General features: G+C 47.0%; 1 protein-coding gene across 5 annotated transcripts in view; it reads left to right on the top strand.

Moving 5' to 3' along the window:
• The window catches only part of LOC143281598 (alpha-(1,6)-fucosyltransferase-like), an 86,013-nt gene extending 81,862 nt beyond the window's left edge, over window positions 1–4,151 (top strand). For 4 of the 5 annotated variants that reach the window (XM_076586839.1, XM_076586838.1, XM_076586841.1 and 1 more), the window contains 4 exons: window positions 1–200; window positions 1,104–1,280; window positions 2,386–2,536; window positions 3,685–4,151. The exon at window positions 1–200 is cut by the window's left edge and continues 50 nt beyond it. In XM_076586839.1, coding sequence (XP_076442954.1) covers window positions 1–200; window positions 1,104–1,280; window positions 2,386–2,536; window positions 3,685–4,074 — 918 coding nt within the window. In that variant the 3' untranslated portion in view covers window positions 4,075–4,151. Of the gene's footprint in view, window positions 201–1,103; window positions 1,281–2,385; window positions 2,537–3,228; window positions 3,250–3,684 lie in introns of all 5 variants that reach the window. The other variant, XM_076586842.1, reaches the window with a different exon arrangement.
• The last annotated feature ends 18,779 nt before the right edge of the window (window positions 4,152–22,930 follow it).

Genomic DNA, 22,930 nt, shown 5'->3' with positions numbered 1-22,930 from the left:
GACAGTCTGTACCCCCGGCCCGACTTCATGCCTCTGGCCATCCCGGCAGACCTGGCCCCGCGGCTAAACACTTTCCACGGGGACGCGCCGGTGTGGTGGATCGGCCAGATGGTGCGATACCTCATGCGCCCCAACCAGCAGCTGAAGAAAGAGATGGCCGCCGCTGCTGACAGGATGAAGTTTCACAGACCCCTTGTCGGGTAGGTGTGGTCAGATATGGGTAGGTGGGGACAGACAGACCCATTGTCGGGTAGGTGTGGTCAGATATGGGTAGGTGGGGACAGACAGACCCATTGTCGGGTAGGTGTGGTCAGATATGGGTAGGTGGGGACAGACAGACCCATTGTCGGGTAGGTGTGGTCAGATATGGGAGGTGGGGACAGACCCATTGTTGGGTAGGAGAGACAGACCCATTGTCAGGTGGGTGTGGGGACAGACCCATTGTTGGGTAGGTGGGATCACATCCTTAGTGGGATCATTTGCATCACAACCCTTGGGAATCACAACCTTTGTGGGGTAGGCGTGATCACAATTTTTGTGGGGTAGGTCTTCATCATCACCATCACCATCATCATCATCACCACCACCACCATCATCACTACCATCACCATCATCATCACCATCACCACCAGCATCATCATCACCATCACCACCAGCACCAGCACCATCATCACCACCACCATCATCATAAACATCACCACTACCACCATCATCACCATTACCACCACCACCACCATCATCACCATCACCATCATCATCACCATAACCATCACCACCACCATCATCATCATAACCATCACCACCACCACCACCACCACCACCACTATCATCACTATCACCACCAGTACCACCATCATCATAACCATCACCACCACCACCACCATCACCATAACCATCACCACCACCACCACCACCATCATCACTATCACCACCACCACCACCATCCTCATAACCATCACCACCACCACCACCATCATCAGTATCACCACCACCACCATCATCACTATCACCACTACCACCACCATCCTCATAACCATCACCACCACCAACACCATCATTCCCCCAGCACTGGCCCCCCTGTCCACCCCTCCCCGTGTGTGCAGGGTTCACATCCGGCGGACGGACAAGGTGGGGGTGGAGGCAGCGTTTCACAGTCTGGACGAGTACATGCGGCATGTGGATGCCTACTTCAGCCAGCTGGAGCACCACCAGCCTGTCGCCCAGCGCCGTGTCTACCTGGCCACTGACGACCCATCTATCCTTGGCGACGCCAAGAAGAGGTGAGCCACCTGTGGCCAAGTGGTCAGTGTCACAGGCTGAGGGCTGGGAGGATGTCTGTTTGATTCCCAGCACAGGTGGATGGGAAGACAGGACCACACAGCTGAGTATCATCCACTTCCTGGATGTGTCTTTGAGTGTCTTGCTCAGATTTCCTGACCAACACTGCAAGTGTCTGTTTCTCCAGGGCCTCATTGATGCGGGGATCTGGTTATGAAAGGAAGCGTAAAGTACAGCCTTGTCATGCAGTCCCAATCTAAAATGGACCTCCATAGCATCCTCCTCCTCCTCCTGCAGCCTCATAATCAATGACAACACACACACACACACACACACACACACACAATGATTAAAAGAAAGAAGAGGTAGGGGTGGCTGACCATGACATTGTGGAGCCTGTGTGGTTCAAACCATCTCTTGATTTTTAACATTTCATGAAACTGTACCTGCTGACCTGGACCCCCATGGCCCAGAGAGTGGGGGTATATCTTGGGCAAGATAATAAGATCATTTCCACTATAATCAAATTTTAGCCCTGACAGTCATTACAGTGTTTGCCTTCTCTGCTGCTCTGATGGTCATAATCGGACACAACTGACTATCTTACATATATACCTGCTTTTATGAAGTATGCCTCAACATTTTGTGAAGTCAACATATCCTGTCCAGCAGCACATCTGAAATCTGCCTTCAGCATGGACAGCCTGTGATAGCTTCAGTTTCACGTTCTCTAGGAGGTGTCACTGCATTCGAACAAATCCATATATGCTTCACCACATCTGATATGGAGATGCCTGACCAACAGTGTGACTCAGCTCACTAGTCAGTCCTTCAGTGTGTTCAGATGTATTTGTGTCTTTCTTTATACTGAACTGATTTTGCCAGTGGACAACACTTACGTTGCCTTGGCTTCTTTATCAGTGTACCAAGTGAATGCAGCACACAGGACCTCTGTTCATCATTTCTTCCGAATGATTAGACACTCAGTTTGATTTTCCTGTCAAACTTGGGAGAAAAGGTGAAACCAGGATTCGAAACCAGACCCTCATGGACACTGTATTGACAGAAAGTGTCTTAACCATTCTGCCACCGTCCTCCTTGTTCCAGGTACAGCCGCTACGAGTTCATCAGTGACAACGACATCTCCCGCTCGGCCTCCTTGGGGTCGCGTTACACCGACAGCTCCCTGCGCGGGGTCATCATGGACATCCACTTCCTGTCCCTCACCAACTTCCTCGTCTGCACCTTCTCCTCACAGGTAATGGTCACACACCTGACTGGTCTGTACCTTCTCCTCACAGGTAATGGTCACACACCTGACTGGTCTGTACCTTCTCCTCACAGGTAATGGTCACACACCTGACTGGTCTGTACCTTCTCCTCACAGGTAATGGTCACACACCTGACTGGTCTCTACCTTCTCCTCACAGGTAATGATCACACACCTGACTGGTCTGTACCTTCTGACAGGTAATGGTCACACACCTGACAGGTCTGTACCTTCTGACAGGTAATAATCACACACCTGACTGGTCTGTACCTCCTCACAGGTAATGGTCACACACCTGGCTGGTCTGTACCTTCTCCTCACAGGTAATGGTCACACACCTGACTGGTCTGTACCTTCTCCTCACAGGTAATGGTCACACACCTGACTGGTCTGTACCTTCTCCTCACAGGTAATGGTCACACACCTGACTGGTCTGTACCTTCTCCTCACAGGAAATGGTCACACACCTGACTGGTCTGTACCTTCTCACAGGTAATGGTCACACACCTGACTGGTCTGTACCTTCTCCTCACAGGTAATGGTCACACACCTGACTGGTCTGTACCTCCTCACAGGTAATGGTCACACCCCTGACTAGTCTGTACCTTCTCCTCACAGGTAATGGTCACACACCTGACTGGTCTGTACCTTCTTACAGGTAATGGTCACACCCCTGACAGGTCTGTACCTTCTCCTCACAGGTAATGGTCACACACCTGACTGGTCTGTACCTTCTCCTCACAGGTAATGGTCACACACCTGGCTGGTCTGTACCTTCTTACAGGTAATGGTCACACACCTGACTGGTCTGTACCTTCTCCTCACAGACAACGGCAGACTGATAGACACCAGTGATGTTGCCCAAGGTGTGATAGACACCACTGATGTTGCCCAAGGTGTTATAGACACCAGTGATGTTGCCCCAGGTGTGATAGACACCAGTGATGTTGCCCCAGGTGTGATAGACAGCAGTGATGTTGCCCCAGGTGTGATAGACAGCAGTGATGTTGTCCTAGGTGTTATAGACACCAGTGATGTTGCCCCAGGTGTGATAGACAGCACTGATGTTGCCCCAGGTGTGATAGACACCACTGATGTTGCCCCAGGTGTAATAGACACCACTGATGTTGCCCCAGGTGTGCCGGGTGGCCTACGAGCTGATGCAGACCCTGCATGGTGACGCGTCCACCTACTTCCGGTCGCTGGACGACGTGTTTTACTACGGGGGTCAGAACGCTCACAACCTGCGGGCCGTGGAGGCGCACCAAGGTCGAGGCGGCGATGAGCTGACCTTTGAGGTTGGCGACCTTCTGGGCATCGCGGGCAACCATTGGAACGGTTACTCCAAGGGCACACTACGCAAGACAGGAAAGTCCGGGCTTTATCCGTCGTACAAAGTGGAGAACGAGATCGCGTCTGTGGAGATGCCCACCTACCCTGAAGTGAAGGAAGAGGAGGAGGAGGAGGGGAAGATGAAGGAAGGGTGGGAGAGAGTGGGTGTGGCGGTGGACTATGGTCACAGATGATGACGTGTGCCATGTGTCGTGGGGAGTGGGGGGGTGCATGGGATGTGTTTTGTTGGAGTCAGGGACGTGTCATATTGGGGGAGGAACATGACATGTGTTGTGTGTTTTGTTAGTTGGGGGGCAGAGATGTGTTGTGTGTTTTGTTGGGGGCAGGGGTGTGTTGTGTGTTTTGTTAGTTGGGGGCAGGGGTGTGTTGTGTGTTTTGTTGGGGGTAGGGGTGTGTTGTGTGTTTTGTTGGGGGTAGGGGTGCGTTGTGTGTTTTGTTGGGGGTAGGGGTGTGTTGTGTGTTTTGTTGGTTGGGGGCAGAGATGTGTTGTGTGTTTTGTTGGGGGCAGGGGTGTGTTGTGTGTTTTGTTGGTTGGGGGCAGAGATGTGTTGTGTGTTTTGTTAGTTGGGGGCAGGGGTGTGTTGTGTGTTTTGTTGGGGGTAGGGGTGTGTTGTGTGTTTTGTTGGGGGTAGGGGTGTGTTGTGTGTTTTGTTGGGGGCAGAGATGTGTTGTGTGTTTTGTTAGTTGGGGGCAGAGGTGCGTTGTGTGTTTTGTTAGTTGGGGGCAGAGGTGCGTTGTGTGTTTTGTTAGTTGGGGGCAGAGGTGCGTTGTGTGTTTTGTTGGTTGGGGGCAGAGATGTGTTGTGTGTTTTGTTGGGGGCAGGAGTGTGCTATATTGGGGGCAGAGATGTGTTGTGTGTTTTGTTAGTTAGGGGCAGAGATGTATTGTGTGTTTTGTTGGGGGCAGGGATGTGCTGTATTGGGGGCAGAGATGTGTTGTGTGTTTTGTTAGTTGGGGGCAGAGATGTATTGTGTGTTTTGTTGGGGGCAGGGATGTGCTGTATTGGGGGCAGAGATGTGTTGTGTGTTTTGTTGGTTGGGGGCAGAGATGTGTTGTGTGTTTTGTTGGGGGCAGGGATGTGCTGTATTGGGGGCAGAGATGTGTTGTGTGTTTTGTTGGGGGCAGGGGTGTGCTATATTGGGGGCAGGGGTGTGATATATTGGGGGCATGGAGGGACGAATTGTTTTCATGGGCATGGATGTTAAGTTGGACAAGTTCTGTTATGGATAGAAATGTGTCATGTTGGAGGCAGGGATGTTATGTTGTTGCAGGTACATGTTATGTTGGGATGTGTTGTGCTGGGATGTGTTGTGTTGGGGGCAGAATGTGTTATTGTGGGATGTGTTGTGTTGGGGGCAGAATGTGTTATTGTGGGATGTGTTGTGTTGGGGGCAGAATGTGTTATTGTGGGATGTGTTTTGATGGGGACAGGAACGTGTTCTGTCGGGGGCAGGGACAGCACAGGGGCATGCTGTGGTCTGCCCTCATCCTCTCCAGACCCCAAACCAGCAGCCAGGTCGCATGGCCTGCACAGAACCACACGCTGTGTACACACAACATTGATTGACTGACGGTGGGGGGGCTGTTCCCTTCTCCTCACAGGCCTGCTTTTCTCTGGTGTCAGACGTGGTGCTGGTGACAAACAGTGCTGGGAAGTGTTCCACAGAGCGCGAGGTGCTGTTGGCTGTATGCCATGGAAACTGCCATGAAATCCTTACAACCAGAGATGTGCTGTCGTGTGCACATCCTGTAAATATGCTGTGAATGGTGCCAGTCCTGTTTGCCAGAATCGAAAAGAACTTTGTTTTGGGGGTCGTTTGGAACTTCAAAGAGACCCACCTTTCCAAGCTGACAAGGGCAGCAGCAGAGAGGTGTAAGAGATCCCCCCCCCGCCCCCCCTACAGCACCCCCTGGCGTTCAGTGTAGTCTGTCTCATGATGATGCGGTGAACTGATATGAATTCATGTTTGTTTGTTTTTTGTGTGATACCTAGTCTGCCACTGCCAAAGTTCCACATTTTTCTGTGGCTGCTGTCAGTGATGTTGACACTGATCCCTGTTTTATCTGCCCCTCCCCCAAATATTGCTGCACTGCTTTTCTTCTTCTTCTTCTTCATCGTCTTTGTCGTCTGTTGACTGAGGACATAAATCACACGTGCCATGTTGGTAGTGTATGAAGAGCTGGTTTCACAGCATTCGTCGTGGTGTTGTGGTGAGAAGTGGTTTCACAGCAATCGTTGTGGTGAGAGCTGGTTTCACAGCAATCGTTGTGAGAGCTGGTTTCACAGCATTCATTGTGGTGAGAGCTGGTTTCACAGCATTCATTGTGGTGAGAGTTGGTTTCACAGCAAGCTGGTTTCACAGCAATCGTTGTGGTGAGAGCTGGTTTCACAGCTGTGTGACTGTTGTGTTGAGCGGTGAACTTTCTGTCATTTTAAAGAAACATTTCATGTTGCTTCAGTGTTGTTGTTTTTTTTTGTGCTGACTGCCTGTTGTTGCGTTGCCTGGATACCGAGTTCCATGAATTGTGTTTTTGTGGTGGCTTGTGCTTCCTCCTGATGCACATACGCACTATGATGTGGCACATATTGCCAGGTATTTTTTATCTTGCTGTTTCCCCCCCCCAAGCCCCCCCATAATTCACAATGCTAAGAAATGCTGAACTTTTTTGTTTATTGTTAGATATGATTGTGGTTTATTGATTTTGAAATATTTTGTTTCATTTATTACGATTATGATTATTATTTTGATCACTGTTATTGTTGTTATTATTACTGGTTTTTTTGTTTTTGTTTTTTGTTGTTGTTTTTTGCGGGATAGCTTCTTAACATAACACAGTGAAGATAGGAGTGTTTGGGTGAGTTCTGTATATGAGAAATACACACATATTACCAGCTTATTCACTGTTCAGCTAAAGTAGAAAAAGATATGTGCTTGCTTTCCCTGATCAGCAGCACTTTGGAGACAGTCATGTGGAGACTTTCCGGTCAGGTGTGTGTGTGGTACGGAGACTTTCCTGTCAGGGAGACTTTCCTGTCAGATGTGTGTGTGGTATGGAGACTTTCCTGTCAGGTGTGTGTGTGTGGTATGGAGACTTTCCTGTCAGGGAGACTTTCCTGTCAGATGTGTGTGTGGTATGGAGACTTTCCTGTCAGGTGTGTGGTGTGGAGACTTTCCTGTCAGGTGTGTGGTATGGAGACTTTCCTGTCAGGTGTGTGTGTGTGGTGTGGAGACTTTCCTGTCAGGTGTGTGTGTGGTATGGAGACTTTCCTGTCAGGTGTGTGTGTGGTATGGAGACTTTCCTGTCAGGTGTGTGTGTGGTATGGAGACTTTCCTGTCAGGTGTGTGTGTGTGGTATGGAGACTTTCCTGTCAGGTGTGTGTGTGTGGTATGGAGACTTTCCTGTCAGGTGTGTGTGTGGTATGGAGACTTTCCTGTCAGGTGTGTGTGTGGTGTGGAGACTTTCCTGTCAGGTGTGTGTGTGTGGTATGGAGACTTTCCTGTCAGGTGTGTGTGTGGTATGGAGACTTTCCTGTCAGGTGTGTGTGTGGTATGGAGACTTTCCTGTCAGATGTGTGTGTGGTATGGAGACTTTCCTGTCAGGTGTGTGTGTGGTATGGAGACTTTCCTGTCAGGTGTGTGTGTGGTATAGAGACTTTCCTGTCAGGGAGACTTTCCTGTCAGGTGTGTGTGTGGTATGGAGACTTTCCTGTCAGGTGTGGTATGGAGACTTTCCTGTCAGGTGTGTGTGTGTGGTGTGGAGACTTTCCTGTCAGGTGTGTGTGTGTGTGTGGTATGGAGACTTTCCTGTCAGGTGTGTGTGTGGTGTGGAGACTTTCCTGTCAGGTGTGTGTGTGGTATGGAGACTTTCCTGTCAGGTGTGTGTGTGGTATGGAGACTTTCCTGTCAGGTGTGTGTGGTGTGGAGACTTTCCTGTCAGGTGTGTGTGTGGTATGGAGACTTTCCTGTCAGGTGTGTGTGTGGTGTGGAGACTTTCCTGTCAGGTGTGTGTGTGGTATGGAGACTTTCCTGTCAGGTGTGTGTTGTGGTATGGAGACTTTCCTGTCAGGTGTGTGTGTGTGGTATGGAGACTTTCCTGTCAGGTGTGTGTTGTGGTATGGAGACTTTCCTGTCAGGTGTGTGTGTGGTGTGGAGACTTTCCTGTCAGGTGTGTGTGTGGTATGGAGACTTTCCTGTCAGGTGTGTGTGTGGTGTGGAGACTTTCCTGTCAGGTGTGTGTGTGGTATGGAGACTTTCCTGTCAGGTGTGTGTGTGGTATGGAGACTTTCCTGTCAGGTGTGTGTGTGGTGTGGAGACTTTCCTGTCAGGTGTGTGTGTGGTATGGAGACTTTCCTGTCAGGTGTGTGTGTGGTATGGAGACTTTCCTGTCAGGTGTGTGTTTGTGGTATGGAGACTTTCCTGTCAGGTGTGTGTGTGGTATGGAGACTTTCCTGTCAGGTGTGTGTGTGGTGTGGAGACTTTCCTGTCAGGTGTGTGTGTGTGGTGTGGAGACTTTCCTGTCAGGTGTGTGTGTGGTATGGAGACTTTCCTGTCAGGTGTGTGTGTGTGGTATGGAGACTTTCCTGTCAGGTGTGTGTGTGGTATAGAGACTTTCCTGTCAGGTGTGTGTGTGGAGACGGTCATGGATCCATTCTGTCACATGGACTGTATTGACCTTTTCACACATGGAAAGTTATGAGGGAAAGTCTTGATCCATTGTTCTGAACATGGCGAGTTTTGAGGCAAAGTCTCCATAATTCTGGAAATGGGAGATTTGAGGCAAAGTCTCTATAGTTCTGAAAATGTGAGATTTGAGGCAAAGTCTCCATAATTGGCATAAGTGTCCTTTTTATTTGTCTCCAGTTTTATGAACATGATGTTCATATAACCTCTGATAAAGTTGAAGTTTTAAGAACATGATGTTCATATAACCTCTGATAAAGTTGAAGTTTTATGAACATGATTTTCAGATAACCTCTGATAAAGTTGAAGTTTTATGAACATGATGTTCAGATAAAATCTGATAAAGTTGAAGAGTAGCATGCATATTTTTCAGGTAGTCATCTATGTCTTATCTGTTGAGGAAGACATTTCCACACACAGTGTCATGAATATATATACATTTCATGCATATGCATCCAGTAGCATGAATATGTGCACCAGTTCAGAAAGTGAACAGGACTACATGTGACACAGCTTTCCACATGGACCTGAGTTACAGGTCACAACTTTGAAACTACTGATTTTGTGTGTGTGAAATCTCCGTGAAACTTTAAATAATTCACTGAAATCCCAGGACTGATTTTTTTTTTTCATGGAAATCTCTGAATATTTGAATTGATTTCATGAAATTGCTGACGTAGTATTAACTTGTGTAATGTCTGACAGAAGCAGAAATAGGCAGGGTGCTGTGGCAGATGTGTTGAACAGCCCAGGAGGTGTGTGAGGTGTGTTCTTGATGCACAGGAGCGGAATGATGTGAGGCACAATCGGCATGACCAGTGTTGACAAATCTGCAGCCACAGTGGCAGGCAGAGTGTCGCAAACAATCATAGAAATGTAGAGTAATACCCCACGCCTGTCAGCTGATGACGGTATAGCGTGGTACAATGATTTACTGTGGACCTATATCTACACACTGGCTGGTGTGGTTTGAGTGTCTGCATTGTATGTGTTTGTAGCCATTGTTACTGTGTTGTATGTGTTTGTAGCCATTGTTACTGTGTTGTATGTGTTTGCAGCCATTGTTACTGTGTTGTATGTGTTTGTAGCCATTGTTACTTTGTTGTATGTGTTTGTAGCCATTGTTACTGTGTTGTAGCCATTGTTACTGTGTTGTAGCCATTGTTACTGTGTTGTGTGTGTTTGTAGCCATTGTTGCTGTGTTGTATGTGTTTGCAGCCATTGTTACTGTGTTGTATGTGTTTGCTGTGTTTGTAGCCATTGTTACTGTGTTTGCTGTATTTGCAGCCATTGTTACTGTGTTGTATGTGTTTGTAGCCATTGTTACTGTGTTGTATGTGTTTGTAGCCATTGTTACTGTGCTGTATGTGTTTGTAGCCATTGTTACTGTGTTGTATGTGTTTGCAGCCATTGTTACTGTGTTGTATGTGTTTGTAGCCATTGTTACTGTGTTGTATGTGTTTGTAGCCATTGTTACTGTGTTGTATGTGTTTGTAGTCATTGTTACTGTGTTGTATGTCTTTGTAGCCATTGTTACTGTGTTGTATGTGTTTGCAGCCATTGTTACTGTGTTGTATGTGTTTGTAGCCATTGTTACTGTGTTGTATGTGTTTGTAGCCATTGTTACTATGTTGTATGTGTTTGCAGCCATTGTTACTGTGTTGTATGTGTTTGCAGCCATTGTTACTGTGTTGTATGTGTTTGCAGCCATTGTTACTGTGTTGTATGTGTTTGTAGCCATTGTTACTGTGTTGTATGTGTTTGTAGTCATTGTTACTGTGTTGTATGTGTTTGTAGCCATTGTTACTGTGTTGTATGTGTTTGTAGCCATTGTTACTGTGTTGTATCTTTTCTCCCCCAGTTGCTGATTGTTGTTAACGAGGGTCCATCCCTTGCACGTCTGTTGACCTGTTGACCCATGCTGTATTCCACCTTGGGTGAAGGGAGAGACAGTGGGTGTGACTGTCAAGAGAAGAGGTCAGAGCGTAGCATTCTGTGTTCCACCTTGGGTGAAGGGAGAGTGTATGTGTGACTGTCAAGAGGCCAGAGCGTAGCATCCTGTGTTCCACCTTGGGTGAAGGGAGAGTGTAGGTGTGACTGTCAAGAGAAGAGGTCAGAGCGTAGCATTCTGTGTTCCACCTTGGGTGAAGGGAGAGTGTAGGTGTGACTGTCAAGAGAAGAGGTCAGAGCGTAGCATTCTGTGTTCCACCTTGGGTGAAGGGAGAGTGTAGGTGTGACTGTCAAGAGAAGAGGTCAGAGCGTAGCATTCTGTGTTCCACCTTGGGTGAAGGGAGAGTGTAGGTGTGACTGTCAAGAGAAGAGGTCAGAGCGTAGCATTCTGTGTTCCACCTTGGGTGAAGGGAGAGTGTAGGTGTGACTGTCAAGAGAAGAGGTCAGAGCGTAGCATTCTGTGTTCCACCTTGGGTGAAGGGAGAGTGTAGGTGTGACTGTCAAGAGAAGAGGTCAGAGCGTAGCATTCTGTGTTCCACCTTGGGTGAAGGGAGAGTGTAGGTGTGACTGTCAAGAGAAGAGGTCAGAGCGTAGCATTCTGTGTTCCACCTTGGGTGAAGGGAGAGTGTAGGTGTGACTGTCAAGAGAAGAGGTCAGAGCGTAGCATTCTGTGTTCCACCTTGGGTGAAGGGAGAGTGTAGGTGTGACTGTCAAGAGGTCAGAGCGTAGCATTCTGTGTTCCACCTTGGGTGAAGGGAGAGTGTAGGTGTGACTGTCAAGAGGTCAGAGCGTAGCATTCTGTGTTCCACCTTGGATGAAGGGAGAGTGTATGTGTGACTGTCAAGAGGTCAGAGCGTAGCATCCTGTGTTCCACCTTGGGTGAAGGGAGAGTGTAGGTGTGACTGTCAAGAGGTCAGAGCGTAGCATTCTGTGTTCCACCTTGGGTGAAGGGAGAGTGTAGGTGTGACTGTCAAGAGGTCAGAGCGTAGCATTCTGTGTTCCACCTTGGGTGAAGGGAGAGTGTAGGTGTGACTGTCAAGAGAAGAGGTCAGAGTGTAGCATTCTGTGTTCCACCTTGGGTGAAGGGAGAGTGTAGGTGTGACTGTCAAGAGAAGAGGTCAGAGCGTAGCATCCTGTGTGTGCTTGGGGTTAGTGGATGATTTCAGGATGGCAGTGGTTACAGTCGTGTTTTTGTTCATTGCCTATCTGTTGAATGGCTGTTGCTTTGTTCACTATCTGTTGATTGGCTGTTGCTTTGTTCACTGCAGGTACCTGTCGACTTGCTGGTATTTTGTTCATTGTTAATCTGCCAAATCGCTGTTACTTTGTTTTTCTTCAGTTGAATGGCTTTTACTGTTTTCACTATGTTTTACTCAAAGGCTATCACTTTATTCAGTGCGTATCTTTCAGATGGCTGTTTTTTTTTTTATTGCATACCTGTTGAATGGCTGTCATTTTATTCATTGCATACCTGTTGAATGGCTGTTATTTTATTCATTGTGTATCTGTTGAATGGCTGTTTGTTCATTGCGTACCTGTTGAATGGCTGTTATTTTATTCATTGTGTTCCTGTTGAATGGCTGTTTGTTCACTACGTACCTGTTGAATGGCTGTTTGTTCATTGCGTACCTGTTGAATGGCTGTTTGTTCATTGCGTACCTGTTGAATGGCTGTTATTTTATTCATTGCGTACCTGTTGAATGGCCGTTTGTTCATTGCGTACTTGTTGAAAGGCTATTATTTTATTCATTGCGTATCTGTTAAATGGATGTTGTTGCAGACGATGTAGTCATGGTGTGTACAGAGATCGTAGTGGTGGCCTGTGCAATGCTTGTTGTTTGTGCTTCTCATTTTGGAAGCCTGTGTCGTCAGCTTTTTTTTGTTTGGTGTGGGGGATGGTGACTGCCTGTCTGTCCCAGTGTGGGGCATGGGACACTATGCACTGGAGGTGGGAGGGGGAGTGGGGGGGGGTGTGTGGAGGGGACGTCACAGGACTCAGGACTCCCGGATGACAGACAGACAAATAGACAGACAGACAGACAGACAGACAAACAGCAACGTGCAATACTTGAGACGACATGCAGGATCTTGCCGTATGTAACGTATGTTTTACCAGAGATAAGTAATACGCAAGTTGGGGCTTCATACATAAGTTTTCTGTGTGAGTGTATATATATACCTATCTATCTATATATCTATATATTTGTATAGATTATATATGTACATTAGAAGGTTTCATGACTTGGGATATAAATGAAAGTATACAGATTGCCAAGAAAGTCTGCATATGATACAGTATTTTAAGTTTTTGTTTCATGACCATGTTTTTTTCTGATGCCATTTTGAGCCTGTTCTGTAGTTTGGTTTCTTGAGGTGGTAGATGGTTGAGGGTTACTGTTGGAGTGCCCACGGAGTGTTTGCCTTGGTCCCTGTTTGCTGCGGTGTTGTCTAAATGGATGTGTTGTTGTGGCAACATGTTAGAATGGTAATGGTGAAATAGGTAATGAAGGGTGTTGTTGCTGTAGTGTTGTTTACATTGATGTATTGATTTGGTTGCATGGTGATGGTGAAATAGATGGTGAAATGGTGGTGGTGATAATCAACTTTGTCCCCATTGCCGTTGGAGAAGTTAGGGGGGAGGGGAGAGGGCGGGGGGGGTTGTGAGTTGGTACACTGGCATTTGGTAGGAGTTACTGTGAAAACTTCATGCATCGTGTTGGGTGGCTTTCAATCGTCAAGTGTTCAAACCTTTTTAACCTCATCATTGTGTGGATGCTGTTCAACCTGTCTCAGAATTTTGTTGTGGGAAAAAAGTATTTTAAAGAGAAAGCCTACCAGTTTTCAGCCACATCCCTGCCCCACTCTGATGTGACAGTGGACAAGTTGTCGGCTGTCTTCACCCACTGTGTCAGTGAATGTCTGTCTGTCTTCACCCACTGTGTCAGTGAATGTCTGTCTGTCTTCACCCATTGTGTCAGTGAATGTCTGTCTGTCTTCATCCACTGTGTCAGTGAATGTCTGTCTTCACCCACTGTGTCAGTGAATGTCTGTCTGTCTTCACCCACTGTGTCAGTGAATGTCTGTCTGTCTTCACCCACTGTGTCAGTGAATGTCTGTCTGTCTTCACCCACTGTGTCAGTGAATGTCTGTCTTCACCCACTGTGTCAGTGAATGTCTGTCTTCTCCCACTGTGTCAGTGAATGTCTGTCTGTCTTCACCCACTGTGTCAGTGAATGTCTGTCTGTCTTCACCCACTGTGTCAGTGAATGTCTGTCTTCACCCATTGTGTCAGTGAATGTCTGTCTGTCTTCACCCATTGTGTCAGTGAATGTCTGTCTTCACCCATTGTGTCAGTGAATGTCTGTCTGTCTTCACCCACTGTGTCAGTGAATGTCTGTCTGTTTTCACCCACTGTGTCAGTGAATGTCTGTCTTCACCCACTGTGTCAGTGAATGTCTGTCTGTCTTCACCCACTGTGTCAGTGAATGTCTGTCTGTCTTCACCCACTGTGTCAGTGAACGTCTCTTCACCCACTGTGTCAGTGAACGTCTGTTGTCTGTCTTCACCCACTGTGTCAGTGAATGTCTGTCTTCACCCACTGTGTCAGTGAATGTCTGTCTGTCTTCACCCACTGTGTCAGTGAATGTCTGTCTTCACCCACTGTGTCAGTGAATGTCTTCACCCACTGTGTCAGTGAATGTCTGTCTGTCTTCACCCACTGTGTCAGTGAACGTCTCTTCACCCACTGTGTCAGTGAACGTCTGTTGTCTGTCTTCACCCACTGTGTCAGTGAATGTCTGTCTTCACCCACTGTGTCAGTGAATGTCTTCACCCACTGTGTCAGTGAACGTCTGTTGTCTGTCTTCACCCACTGTGTCAGTGAATGTCTGTCTTCACCCACTGTGTCAGTGAATGTCTTCACCCACTGTGTCAGTGAATGTCTTCACCCACTGTGTCAGTGAATGTCTGTTGTCTGGCTCTTTTCCTTCATCATTGAAGATGCTGAAGTGAAACCATCGTTGAAGAATCCCTCCATGATTCAGAAAAGCTTGAAAAAAACTGCTATTGGTTGAGAGGGTTATTGACAACCAGCTTTTGAATACCTCAACACAGAGGGTAGGCAGGCCTAATTGCGAACGGTTCATGTACCGCCCCACTTTGAAGTGTTCTCACTACACACATTTCACAGTTTAACATCTGCTTTGACCTTGTTCTGATACCTTAATGAATCTTCATTTCCAAGAACCAAACAATCATTAGCTATTTCTGGCCATTTCCACGCTCTTTCTTCTCTTAACACAACACTGCTGACCAAGTTAACAAACGTGCTCTCATGATCCAAAAATCAAGTGAAGCCTGTAGTAGAAATTGAACTTTGACACAGTTTGAAATAGCTGATTTGATTGGATATGTTGAATGAATTGTGCTTTACCAGTGCTGGGAGAATTAAGAAAGCATGTTGGTGACAGATCAAAATGTCAGTTTTGACAGGCTTCTCCAAAATGGTGTCATTTGCAATTAGGCAATGTGGTATTTTGACTTGACTCGATTTGCAAACAGTGTTGCACAGTTACTAAGCGCTCTCAAAAGGGTGTGTTTGTGTGGGGTGTGTGTTTAAATGTGTGTGTGTGTGTGTGTGAGTGCGTGTGTGATCAAAACCAACAAATACAACAGTCTGGTGCGATATTCCAACAAAAATGTTATGTCATGTCCAATGAGTCCAAGATCTGCTTCTGTTTGAATTGTTCTCATGTACCTAACCCATCATTTGCAATTAGAATTGCCCGTTTGCATGTACCCTCACGCACCGCTGCTATTTCAACCGTTGAAAAAATGTTGAAAAGAAGGAGTAGACAAACATTTCCTGGTGCAACTAATCAGACAAAGACTTAAGAAACAGAGGAGCTACATTTGACGATCATACGACCTGTTCTCTGTACAGTACACATGTTGAGCTGGTTGCTTTGGATCGTTCGCAACAAGGCTTACCTACCCTACTCCCTGCTCAATCTTGATGAGTCTGCTTACAGTTTCAGGCTTTCCTGGGGCTGCGAAACAGGGCGACTGAAAGCCACATTTTATGGCATTTTGTTCGCCCATAGTGACATGATGTATGGTTGTTGAAACTGCTTGATTTGAGTGCAGCATTTGACAGTGTGGACCACTCTTTTTTTCTTTCAGACATTGCTCTGGTGTCCTGGCACCTGTGGAAGAGCCTTGTCTTGATTGCAAAGTTGTATTACAAGCCTCCCTCAGTCAGTCCTCTTGTCAAGAACATGTTCTGTTTGGTGTGCCACAGGGTTCACTATTGGGTCACATTCTGTTCATCATGTGCACTAAACCCCTGTGTTCAGTCGGTTATACTTGACTGGTAAAGTCCTGGATGACTTAGAACTGAGTGATAGTAAAACTGATACTTTCTCTTGCATTTCTACAGGTCCTTCTCTGTCCCCCGCCGTATGTAGACAGTGTAGGAAATTCACTTCACTCCCTCAGTTTTCTCACTCTTGTTATCCCCATCTGTTTCATACTTGATTCAGTGTTTGGTGTCATAACTTGTCAAACTGATGCTAACTAGGCCTGTTGGTTTGCTCTGTTTAGCCAGATTTTATAGCTAACTGGGTAATAAGATGCCCAGCCAGTCTGCCCTGCTGTAGCTAGTCAACACTGCACACAGCTTAAAGCCGTGACTCATTCCTTTGGCCAGGCCTTTCAACACCTTAGTTTAGTATTTTACTTTGTGGTGTTTTTGTTTACGGTTTGCTTTAGATGGCTGATCAATGAGTCTTTTACCGACCTGCAAATTGATTGGAAAAATATGTGTGTATGGAAAAATATTGTGTATGTATGATGTGTGGGTTTGAGTGACCGTTCTGTTATGAACTTTTGTGGATGATTTGTTAAAGAAACACTGTATGTGACTTTTTTTTATGTTATCTATACATTTGTTTTTAATTATGGGTGCATTTTAGAATTATGTTTTCTCTGTTCATAGTTGAGCATAAATCATGGTGAGCATGTTGTATGAGCAAGCACAATGCTCAACAAGTCTGAGCTTAAAAATGTATGTGTGCAAAACAAATGAGGCACTAAGGTCCCATTGCCGTTATGGGCATCAGGGCAGTGTCTTCACTGTGTCCAGGACTGGGCATGGAAAAGGTGGTGAACTCTTATCCACTGTGTCCAGGGCTGGCCTTAGCAAGGTGGGGCCCAGGCCTCTGCTTTCTCCTCTTTAAGCTTCCCCTGCACAAAGTCAGGTGCCCGTTCATACCTGGGTGGATGAGAAAAATCGGAGTAAAATGCTTTTCCCAAAGGACTGGGCCTCATACTCTGATCGCTGGTGAACCGTGGATCTGAACTCCAACACCTAACTGATTTTGCCACAGTGCTCTCACTCTGACAGGGAGGCAGACACAGTGCCAGGTGACGGTGACATCCTCTGACACAGTGCCAAGTGACAGTGACATCCTCTGACACAGTGCCAGGTGACGGTGACATCCTCTAACAGGGAGGCAGACACAGTGCCAGGTAACAGTGACATCCTTTGACACAGTGCCAGGTAACGGTGACATCCTCTGACACAGTCCCAGGTGACGGTGACATGACACTGACACAGTGCCAGGTGACGGTGGCATCACACTGACACAGTGCCAGGTGACGATGACATCCTCTGACACAGTGCCAGGTGACGATGACATCCTCTGACACAGTGCCAGGTGACGGTGACATCCTCTGACACAGTGCCAGGTGACGGTGACATCACACTGACACAGTGCCAGGTGACGGTGACATCCTCTGACACAGTGCCAGGTGACGGTGACATAACACTGACACGATGCCAGGTGACAGTGACATCACACTGACACAATGCCAGGTGACAGTGACATCACACTGACACAATGCCAGGTGACAGTGACATCCTCTGACACAGTGCCAGTGACATCCTCTGACATAGTGCCAGGTGACGGTGACATCACACTGACCGGTGACATCACACTGACACAGTGTCAGGTGACAGTGACATCCTCTGACACAGTGCCAGGTGACGGTGACATCGCACTGACACAGTGCCAGGTGGCGGTGACATCCTCTGACACAGGGCTAGATGACATCACACTGACTGGGCAGGGCACTGTGAAAAGGGAACAAACAACAGGAAGTGGGGGAGTAGGAGGGGGAGTTTCAGGGTGATGATGTCCAGTGATGGCTGATCATGATGATTATAGTACCATAGTTCATTTATACCATGCTTCCAAACCTTTCATAATGGGCAATAATAACATGGTGTCATACATTTCTGGCAGTGTTCAGTGCTTTTGTCTCATTGGTTTTATTTGTTATAGCTTTTATAACCTTCAAGTGAATATTTCTCTGTTTTTATGTTTTATTGCTGTGACCATCTGACGATTTTTTCGGTTTTTATATTTCTGTGATTATCTGATAAATTTTTCTGGTTTTATGTCTGTGACTTGTAGATGAATTTTTCAATTTCTGTGGCTAGCGGATGAATCTTTCCATTTTTATTTCTGTGGCTAGCAGATTGATCTTTCTGTTTTCATTTTCTGTGACAAGCAGATGAATATTTCCAATTTTATTTATGTGCTCCTGAGGTAGATTTATCTGTGTGTGGAGTTTTTTTTTGTGAGAGGTGAATTTGGAGCTTGTTCCAGCATTGAGCTTTTAGTGTTCTTTTCCTTCTCCTCTTCTTTGTCCTCTGTTTTTGCAGTCAGATTTTATGAAGAGTTTTTCTTTTCAGCCATTTAATCAATGTCAAGCCAGATTGCTTGATCTGTACAACTTTGAAATGTGAGTGTGTTCATTTTGTCACAACGTAACGGTGGGGTAGAGTTTGACTTGCATCCGACCATTTGATTCCAAAGCTAGTTTTGTTAGAGCTGAACCATGCCCTCAGACTGAAGACATCACTGCAATGACTGAACCATGCCCACAGACTGAAGACATTACTGCAATGACTGAACCATGCCCACAGTCTGAAGACATCACTACAATGACTGAACCATGCCCTCAGACTGAAGACATCACTGCAATGACTGAACCATGCCCTCAGACTGAAGACATCACTACAATGACTGAACCATGCCCTCAGACTGAAGACATCACTGCAATGACTGAACCATGCCCACAGACTGAAGACATTACTGCAATGACTGAACCATGCCCACAGTCTGAAGACATCACTGCAGTGACTGAACCATGCCCTCAGACTGAAGACATCACTGCAATGACTGAACCATTCCCACAGACTGAAGACAGACACCACTGCAATGACTGAACCATGCCCACAGACTGAAGACATCACTGCAATGACTGAACCATGCCCTCAGACTGAAGGCATCACTACAATGACTGAACCATGCCCACAGATTGAAGACAGACATCACTACAATGACTGAACCATGCCCTCAGACTGAAGACAGATATCACTGCAATGACTGAACCATGCCCTCAGACTGAAGACAGACACCACTGCAATGACTGAACCATGCCCTCAGACTGAAGACAGATATCACTGCAATGACTGAACCATGCCCTCAGACTGAAGACAGACATCACTGCAATGACTGAACCATGCCCTCAGACTGAAGACATCACTGCAATGACTGAACCATGCCCTCAGACTGAAGACAGACATTACTGCAGTGACTGAACCATGCCCACAGACTGAAGACATCACTGCAATGACTGAACCATGCCCTCAGACTGAAGACAGACATCACTACAATGACTGAACCATGCCCTCAGACTGAAGACAGACATCACTGCAATGACTGAACCATGCCCTCAGACTGAAGACAGACATCACTGCAATGACTGAACCATGCCCTCAGACTGAAGACAGACACCACTGCAATGACTGAACCATGCCCTCAGACTGAAGACAGACACCACTGCAATGACTGAACCATGCCCTCAGACTGAAGACATCACTGCAATGACTGAACCATGCCCTCAGACTGAAGACATCACTGCAATGACTGAACCATGCCCTCAGACTGAAGACAGACATCACTGCAATGACTGAACCATGCCCTCAGACTGAAGACAGACATCACTACAATGACTGAACCATGCTCACAGACTGAAGACATCACTGCAATGACTGAACCATGCCCACAGACTGAAGACAGACATCACTGCAATGACTGAACCATGCCCACAGACTGAAGACAGACATCACTACAATGACTGAACCATGCCCTCAGACTGAAGACAGACATCACTGCAATGACTGAACCATGCCCTCAGACTGAAGACAGACATCACTACAATGACTGAACCATGCCCTCAGACTGAAGACAGACATCACTACAATGACTGAACCATGCCCTCAGACTGAAGACAGACATCACTGCAATGACTGAACCATGTCCACAGACTGAAGACAGACATCACTGCAATGACTGAACCATGCCCTCAGACTGAAGACATCACTACAATGACTGAACCATGTCCACAGACTGAAGACAGACATCACTGCAGTGACTGAACCATGCCCTCAGACTGAAGACAGACATCACTGCAGTGACTGAACCATGCCCTCAGACTGAAAACATCACTGCAGTGACTGAGCCATGCCCACAGACTGAAGACAGACATCACTACAATGACTGAACCATGCCCACAGACTGAAGACATCACTGCAATGACTGAACCATGCCCTCAGACTGAAGACATCACTGCAATGACTGAACCATGCCCTCAGACTGAAGACATCACTGCAATGACTGAACCATGCCCACAGACTGAAGACAGACATCACTGCAATGACTGAACCATGCCCTCAGACTGAAGACAGACATCACTACAATGACTGAACCATGCCCACAGACTGAAGACAGACATCACTGCAATGACTGAACCATGCCCTCAGACTGAAGACAGACATCACTACAATGACTGAACCATGCCCTCAGACTGAAGACAGACATCACTGCAATGACTGAACCATGTCCACAGACTGAAGACAGACATCACTGCAATGACTGAACCATGCCCTCAGACTGAAGACAGACATCACTGCAATGACTGAACCATGCCCTCAGACTGAAGACAGACATCACTGCAATGACTGAACCATGCCCTCAGACTGAAGACAGACATCACTGCAATGACTGAACCATGCCCTCAGACTGAAGACAGACATCACTACAATGACTGAACCATGCCCACAGATTGAAGACAGACATCACTACAATGACTGAACCATGCCCTCAGATTGAAGACAGACATCACTGCAGTGACTGAGCCATGCCCACAGACTGAAGACATCACTGCAATGACTGAACCATGCCCTCAGACTGAAGACATCACTGCAATGACTGAACCATGCCCTCAGACTGAAGACATCACTGCAATGACTGAACCATGCCCACAGACTGAAGACAGACATCACTGCAATGACTGAACCATGCCCTCAGACTGAAGACAGACATCACTACAATGACTGAACCATGCCCTCAGACTGAAGGCATCACTACAATGACTGAACCATGCCCACAGATTGAAGACAGACATCACTACAATGACTGAACCATGCCCTCAGACTGAAGACAGATATCACTGCAATGACTGAACCATGCCCTCAGACTGAAGACAGACACCACTGCAATGACTGAACCATGCCCTCAGACTGAAGACAGATATCACTGCAATGACTGAACCATGCCCTCAGACTGAAGACAGACATCACTGCAATGACTGAACCATGCCCTCAGACTGAAGACATCACTGCAATGACTGAACCATGCCCTCAGACTGAAGACAGACATTACTGCAGTGACTGAACCATGCCCACAGACTGAAGACATCACTGCAATGACTGAACCATGCCCTCAGACTGAAGACAGACATTACTGCAGTGACTGAACCATGCCCTCAGACTGAAGACAGACATTACTGCAGTGACTGAACCATGCCCTCAGACTGAAGACAGACATTACTGCAGTGACTGAACCATGCCCACAGACTGAAGACATCACTACAGTGACTGAACCATGCCCTCAGACTGAAGACATCACTACAATGACTGAACCATGCCCTCAGACTGAAGACAGACATCACTACAATGACTGAACCATGCCCTCAGACTGAAGACAGACATCACTGCAATGACTGAACCATGCCCTCAGACTGAAGACAGACATCACTGCAATGACTGAACCATGCCCTCAGACTGAAGACAGACACCACTGCAATGACTGAACCATGCCCTCAGACTGAAGACATCACTGCAATGACTGAACCATGCCCTCAGACTGAAGACATCACTACAATGACTGAACCATGCTCACAGACTGAAGACATCACTGCAATGACTGAACCATGCCCTCAGACTGAAGACAGACATCACTACAATGACTGAACCATGCCCTCAGACTGAAGACAGACATCACTGCAATGACTGAACCATGCCCACATACTGAAGACATCACTGCAATGACTGAACCATGCCCTCAGACTGAAGACAGACATCACTGCAATGACTGAACCATGCCCTCAGACTGAAGACATCACTGCAATGACTGAACCATGCCCTCAGACTGAAGACACATTACTGCAGTGACTGAACCATGCCCACAGACTGAAGACATCACTGCAATGACTGAACCATGCCCTCAGACTGAAGACAGACATTACTGCAGTGACTGAACCATGCTCACAGACTGAAGACATCACTACAATGACTGAACCATGCCCTCAGACTGAAGACATCACTACAATGACTGAACCATGCCCTCAGACTGAAGACAGACATCACTGCAATGACTGAACCATGCCCTCAGACTGAAGACAGACATCACTGCAATGACTGAACCATGCCCTCAGACTGAAGACAGACACCACTGCAATGACTGAACCATGCCCTCAGACTGAAGACAGACACCACTGCAATGACTGAACCATGCCCTCAGACTGAAGACATCACTACAATGACTGAACCATGCCCACAGACTGAAGACAGACATCACTGCAATGACTGAACCATGCCCTCAGACTGAAGACATCACTGCAATGACTGAACCATGCCCTCAGACTGAAGACAGACATTACTGCAGTGACTGAACCATGCCCACAGACTGAAGACATCACTTCAATGACTGAACCATGCCCTCAGACTGAAGACAGACATCACTGCAATGACTGAACCGTGCCCAAAGACTGAAGACATTACTACAATGACTGAACCATGCCCTCAGACTGAAGACATCACTACAATGACTGAACCATGCCCTCAGACTGAAGACAGACATCACTGCAATGACTGAACCATGCCCTCAGACTGAAGACATCACTGCAATGACTGAACCATGCTCACAGACTGAAGACAGACACCACTGCAATGACTGAACCATGCCCTCAGACTGAAGACATCACT

The sequence above is a fragment of the Babylonia areolata genome, chromosome 4 (genome assembly GCF_041734735.1).
Source record: "Babylonia areolata isolate BAREFJ2019XMU chromosome 4, ASM4173473v1, whole genome shotgun sequence".
In the NCBI taxonomy this organism is placed as follows: domain Eukaryota; kingdom Metazoa; phylum Mollusca; class Gastropoda; order Neogastropoda; family Buccinidae; genus Babylonia; species Babylonia areolata.
Note: the sequence above shows the minus strand (reverse complement) of the source record. Positions and strands in the feature narration are given on the sequence as shown.